General features: G+C 37.9%; 1 protein-coding gene across 1 annotated transcript; it reads right to left on the bottom strand.

The window, feature by feature from the left end:
- Window positions 1-753: 753 nt before the first annotated feature.
- LOC140513449 (olfactory receptor 4F3/4F16/4F29-like) lies at window positions 754-3,380 on the bottom strand. Its single transcript, XM_072623139.1, has one exon. It carries the CDS (start codon window positions 3,354-3,356, stop codon window positions 2,418-2,420), a length of 939 nt encoding a protein of 312 aa, XP_072479240.1. The 5' UTR covers window positions 3,357-3,380; the 3' UTR covers window positions 754-2,417.
- Window positions 3,381-6,997: the final 3,617 nt, after the last annotated feature.

Consider the following 6,997-nt stretch of genomic DNA (forward strand, 5'->3'; position numbering starts at 1 on the left):
TAATGGCACAGTGGATAGACTGTTGGGCCCAGACTCAAGAAGATAAGTTCAAATCCAGCCTCAAACACTTACTGTTTGATCCTGAGCAAGACGTTCAACTTCTGATTGCTTCAGTTTCCTCAGTCATATAATGGGGATAAGAAGAGCACCTACCTCTCATGGGTCTTGTGAGGAACAAATGAAATAACATTTTTAAATAGTACATAATACAGTGACTGGCACAAAATAGGAGCTATATAACTGCTTATGCCCTTTGCCTTTCCTTTCCTTCACTCATCTAAGGAAACTGATATGTGTAGAAGAATATTCTTTGAAAGCCAGAAATATAAAATATATGAAATAAAGCAAGTCCAATAATCAGTAGGACTAAGGTAGTATGGAAGACACCTGGCTTAATAGCAGTTTATCTGAAAAAAAAATCTTGAAGATCTCAATTAAAGGGAAATTCCATATGTCTCAAGAAAATGCACATACTTCCTACAGATCTAATGCAAACAGATGACAAGGCAACATAGATGTGAAAGTTGTAGGAACCCCAAAAGGCATCAGGTCCAGTCTTCTCATTGTTGAAACCAAGAGAGGTTAGATTACTTGCCTACACAGGGGCAAGGTATGAACCCAAGTTCTCTTATATCCAAACCAGAGGAAAAGGCCAGTAATCAGTGGGCATATCAGCTTCAGCATACTCTGTGCTTTTCAGACTTTGCATAGAGAATATTGTCCAGTGCTATATACTAGACGTTAAGAAGCATGTTGTCAAACCTGAAAGTCCAGAGAATGGAGACAGAATAGTGAAGTGTTGCCAACATATTCTAGGTATGGATCACATGTCATTTGATCAATAAATAAATAAGCATTTATTAAGTGCCTACTATTTACCAGGCATTGTGCTAAGTATGTAGAAAAGAGTAGGGCACACAAACAGCTCTCTTAAAATATTTCAAGGATAATTAAGTGAAAGAGTGATTATGCTTGACTGACAGTGGTGTAAAAGATAAAGACAGGATCAATTGAGTGTAAGGTAGAGAAAGACAGATTTCAGCATGATATAAAGAAAAATTTCCTTATATTGAAAGACTACAACTGTCCAAATGGATGGGTTGTGAGATGTAAGTTCCTTAATCATGAAAATCTTCAAGCAAACTCTGAATGGTTATTTGGCCTCAGAGATGGTGTAGAGGTGTTCAAGTGTTTCTTAGGAGCAGGATGCATTGATCTTTAAGGTCCTTTCCAAATGATCTAATTGTAAATAATCAACTGGGTGAATGGGGGGAATATTGACAACAACTAAGAATCTTGTTATAGTTGACAGCTCAAACATTTCCTTGAAGGGTTCACAAGTTGAGTGTGATACTTCCAGGCTACAAACAATAGAGGAAGGCCAGAGTTGAGCAGATGAAAAAGAGGAACATGATAAACAAAAGTACTGAAGATTCTGCAACAACGTAGGTCCTTAAACGATAAAAACATGATAGAAGTACATCACAGACCACCACATGAGGTCTATGAGGCAAGTTAGAAATGATGGAGCCTGAGGGAAAATGCATCAATAAAAAGAACATTCACAAAACTTTATTGCTTTGGTTTACCTTAATTTTCAAATGTAACACTATGCATATACATATATTTAGGGAAAAACATAGAAATAGATACATACATACAGATACAAAAAGATAAATACAGATGTGTTTTTAGATAGGTAAACAGAGAGCAGGAGTAGACATCAAAAAATATATTAACTTAAAACTAGGCAAACCTAAAGATAATTTTGGTAGCTCTTTGTAAGAAGTACAAAACCAATAATAAGATCTTTAAAAATATCAAATATGTAGTACTCATGGTAGGTATACTTTAATTATCAAAAAATAGATTTATATATTTCTTTATGGGAAAAAAAGTGAAGGGAGCCATCTTTCTTTTTGGGGGAGGAGGGATGGCAATTTCCTAGAATGAGTAATTCTGGGGCAAAAAAAGGATATTGTATTCAAGTTGATCAGAAGGGATTAACAATTGCCCCCAAACTCTCTCCTCATCTTGCAGTATTTGAAACTTATTGTGAACAGTACTTTGTTGCAACTGTAGTCACCAAAAACATTCTCTGTCCTCCTTATCTTATTTTTGTTTCTAGCATTAACTTTTACCCTTCTTCAATATAACATCTTTGCCCTTGACAATCTCATCTGCCTTCAAGGTTGTGACTAGGATCTACATTTAGAAAATATCTTAATTTATATTTCCAGTATCTGTATTTCTCCCGGCTCCATACCTACATTTCTTGCTGACCACTGAGTATTACCACGCAGAAGTCTCTCTAGGACGCAGATAACACCTGTTCAAATACTAGCACATGATTTCCTTCTGCAAATAAGCTCCTCAATAAGGCTTTCTGTTTCTTCAGGTTCATGCTATAAAGTCATCTAAGAGATTTTCCTAAAACTTCCAATCTGGCTGCACAGTCTCCTCATTGCCACCTTCATCTCTTTGTTCCTGAACGTGTAGATGACTGGATTCATAAAAGGAGTGAAAACTGCATCAAAAATGGCAAGAAATTTATCCAAGTGTGATGTGGGGTGTGGCCATGTATAAATAAAGATCAACGGACCATAAAACAAAACCACCACAGTGATATGAGCAGACAGAGTGGAGAGAGCCTTGGAAGAACCACCTAAAGAATGCTTCTGAACAGTCACCAGGATGAAAATGTAGGAGATTACCAAGATACAGAAAGAGCCCAATGAAATGAAGCCACTGTTGGCAGCAACCATGAATTCCAGTTTATACGTGTCTGTGCAGGCAAGTTTGATGAACCGAGGAAGGTCACAATAAAAGCTGTCCAATTCATTAGGGCCACAAAATGGAAGATTTACAACAAAAGCCAGTTGGACCATTGAGTGGGTGAAACCAATGGTCCAAGCAGCCACCAGGAACACAGTGCACATTCGTGGACTCATAATAGTCAGATAATGGAGAGGTTTACATATAGCCACATATCTGTCAAAGGCCATGGCTATAAGCAGGACCATTTCAACACCACCAATAAAGTGAATAAGGAACATCTGAGTGATGCAGCCAGAGAATGAAATTACCTTGTGTTTTCTGAAAAGGTCACATATCATCTTGGGGGAAGTGACTGAGGAAATTCCCAAGTCAATGAAGGAGAGGTTAGCCAGGAAGAAGTACATGGGAGAGTGTAAGTGAGGGTCAGAAGTCACTGTGATCACGACGAGGGAATTTCCCAGCATGCTCGCCACATAGAATACGGAGGAGAGAACAAAGAGGAACAGTTGGATGTACCAGGAATTGGAGAGCCCCAGGAATACAAACTCAGACACCACAGTATGATTGGCTCTACTCATTGTCTTTGCAGCATTGCATCTGCAGCCACCTTTAGGAAAAGAATAAAGAGAAAATCTAATTTATTGGGAATAATATTAATATTTGGGAATCAATCCAATAAATATTTATTAACTGCCTATTCTGTGTGATGCATAAACATTTCACATTATGGAAACCCAGCCTTGTCTCACAATTTCACAGCAAAATAGCAACCCTTTATTCTATGATTCCATGAAGCTTGGAGGGCACTACCAGGGAGTATTGTTTTTAATTAAAACTGTGCCCTCTTATAACATTTCTCTAGTTCTGGTCTGAGAGAACTGGGCAAGAACAGAGGTAGGACTAATACATACCAGAAGGCTTTTGAGGAACACGTGGGGCAACGAGCTAGAGAAGAGTGAGAAGGAAAAGGATAAGACGAATGATTTTGTTTCAGCCTGTACTTCATATCTATTGTAATTCACCTAAGCTATCTGAGCTCATGTTTTCTCATGTGTCACACTGGGATAATACTATCTGCATATTTGTATCAAAGCATTGTGAGGAACAAATGAGCATTTTACATGAGTGTAGCATGTGAGCATGGCCCTTTGGACCTCTTATTTTCTCTCTCTTCCTCTGGGTTGACTTGCTTGTCCAAGCTATATTCATGCTGACATGTTTGGAGTTCCAAGGGAGGGGCAAAACTTTTCCACCATCTGTTCTCAGCAACAAAACTTTTCCTCTAAGTAAATCTTCCCATTAAGAACTCTGTTCTGAGCCCTAAGCTCAGCTCAACTATCAACAATCAATGACAAAGTAGTGTCTGAGGTATTTCTGTGACCCAGCTCTGAGTTCCTTTTCTGGACCCAGCTCTGAGAATCCTTCTAAGACCCACTGAAAGGTATGGTCTTGATCAAAGCTATTTCTCCAAAGTAGAGTCTCTTATACAATGACTGAACTCTATCCTGTGATGAAAAACCAAAAGTCAAATTTCCGTTAGCCACACCACAGACAGGTAATATACAGTTGGTTTATAAAATGGTTCTAATTGTAGAAAATTCACCAAATCCTGAGAAATAAGACATTTTGAGTATCCTTATACTGAATCTCATCTCTATTGCACTGCTTTTTAAATGTTTCTAAAATAACTATCACTGAATCTGCCCCTGTTCAAACAAAAAAACCAACCTAAATAGAAATGGGAGTCACCTTACATACATAAAATGTTTTATAATTAGGAAACATTATGTAAAATATGAGTAAGTATTGTTTTTGTTATTACTGTTATTTTGCATTGTTGGTTTATATAAGGACATGGGGAAAATATCTATTTTAATCTAACAGTTGAAGTCTATCCAAGGGATTGTGATATTATTCAGAATTAGGGTAAAAAGATATATAGGAAATGTGTGACAGAAGGAAAACCAAGAATACAAATGGGAGAAGATATAAGCTGTTCAGAGAATAAGGATAAGCACAATTTTTCCTCCTTTTTGCTCTTCTGCTCCAGACTTTTTCTAGTGTTTTGACATCTTTAACACTGAAAAGCCCCTCTCTAGATATGGATGACACTTAATAACCCAATGTCACTATTTCTCAACCACATTCAATCCGATAAATTGCTTTACATCCCACTTTATCCCACACTACTATGATCACAATTCATAATTGAGTGTCACCCAGAACTTTGCCAATGCAAAGATTCTAAACTGCAAAGTTCTCACTTCCAACTGCAAACTCCTCCCTTTAAAACTTTCCCACTCTCTCATGCCCCTCAAACCTGGTCTTCACATATATTATTATCTCAAATTGCCCATGCCTCCCCAAGGTCAAATCCTCCTTCTGACTTCACTTGCCCATGCACTCAGTAACATGCTATGCTGTTTCAGTGACTCATTTGCCAAAACTCTATAATCCTCAGACCTCATGTCATGTTAAAGGAGCTAATTTTTAACTGGATTCCCTCCACCGTCTAACAATTCCTACTCTCATACTGTTAAGAATATATGAGGGACGGGGTGTAGCCAAGACAGTAGAGTAGAAGCAGGGACTCCTACAGCTCTCTGTCAAATTCCAGCCAAACATGGCCTGAAAGCTTGAGGGAAACTGCTTATCACACCACACTGGCACCAGAGCACTGTCGAGCATGGGCTGTGCCAGCACAGACAGGAACTGAGCAGGCCTAGGGGAAACAATTTCTGGCACCTGTGGCTGTTTCCAGACTTCACCACCCCAAAGCACCAAGCACAAATTGGAATGTCACTGAAAAAAACCTGTCTGACCTGTATGAGAGAGTAGAGTGGTCGAGCCCCAGACCCAGGGTGGCAGAAAAGGTGGAGGAACATGTGGCCACCACAGAAGCAGCAGGGCAGTGGCTATTTCAGGAGCTCTAGGCTTGCAGATTCTGGAGGGATTGAACTGCTGACAGTACACTCCCAACCCCAATGGAAGTAGAGAGCTACCTTGACAAAGAGATGAAAATTCAAGTAAATTCTTGAGGAAATTAATAAAAACTAGGAAAAGTATCAGATTTTAGAATCTTATTTTGGTGACAAGACCAAAATATACAAACAGAAGAAGACAACAAAGTCAGAGCTCCTACAATCAGAGCCTCCAAGAAAAATATAAATTGGTTTCAGACCATGGAAGAGTTCAAAAAGGATTTTGAATATAGAGTAAGAGAAGAAGAGGGGAAATTGGAAAGAGAAATGAGAGAGATGCAAGAAAATCATCAAAAATGAATCAACTTCTAGCTGAAGGGGACCCAAAACAATGCTGAATAAAATAAGACCTTAAAAAATAGACTAATCCAAAAGGCAAAAGAAATCCAAAAAGTCAATGAGGAGAAGAATGCCTTAAAAACAGGAATTGGCCAGATGGAAAAGGAGATCCAAAAGTTCACTGAAGAAAATAATTCCTTAAAAAAAAAGAAAGGAGCATATGAAAGCTAATGACTTTATGAAAAATCAGGTCATTATAAAACACAACCAAAGGAAAGAAAAAAATAGCAGACAATGTGAAATAGGTCATTGGAAAAACAACTGATCTGGAAAATAAATCCAGTACAGACATTTTAAAGTAATTGGACTACCTGAAAGCCATGATCAAAAAAAAGAGCCTAAATATCATCTTTCAAGGAATTATGAAAGAAAACTGCCCTGATATTCCAGAACCAGAGGGTAAAATAGATATTGAAAGCATTCACCAGTCACCTCCTGAAAGAGATCCCCAAAGGAAAGCTCCTAGGAATATGGTAGCCAATTTCAGAGGTCAAGGAGAAAATATTGCAAGAACCTGGAAAGAAACAATTCAATTATTGTGGAAACACAATTAGGATAATACAAGATCTAGCAGCTTCTACATTAAGGGATCACAGGACTTAGAATATGATATTCCAGATGTCAAAGGAACTAGAATTAAAACCAAGAATCACCTACTCAGCAAAACTGAGTATATTAATTCAGGGGGGGAAATAGTCATTCAATGAAATAGAAGATTTTAAAGTATTCTTAATGAAAAGACCAAAGATGAATAGAAAATCTGACATTCTAAGAGAAGAATCAAGAGAAGCATGCAAAGGTAAACAGGAAACAAAAGTAAGGGACTTACTACAGCTGAACTGTTTACACTGCTACATGGAAAGACACAATTTGCAACTCTTGAGACTTTTCTTCATATT

This window comes from Notamacropus eugenii, chromosome 7 (assembly GCF_028372415.1).
Source record: "Notamacropus eugenii isolate mMacEug1 chromosome 7, mMacEug1.pri_v2, whole genome shotgun sequence".
Classification (NCBI taxonomy): domain Eukaryota; kingdom Metazoa; phylum Chordata; class Mammalia; order Diprotodontia; family Macropodidae; genus Notamacropus; species Notamacropus eugenii.

Excerpts from the sequence above, each read along its gene's own strand:
- LOC140513449 (XM_072623139.1), bottom strand. The coding sequence starts at position 3,356 with ATGAGTAGAGCCAATCATACTGTGGTGTCTGAGTTTGTATTCCTGGGG.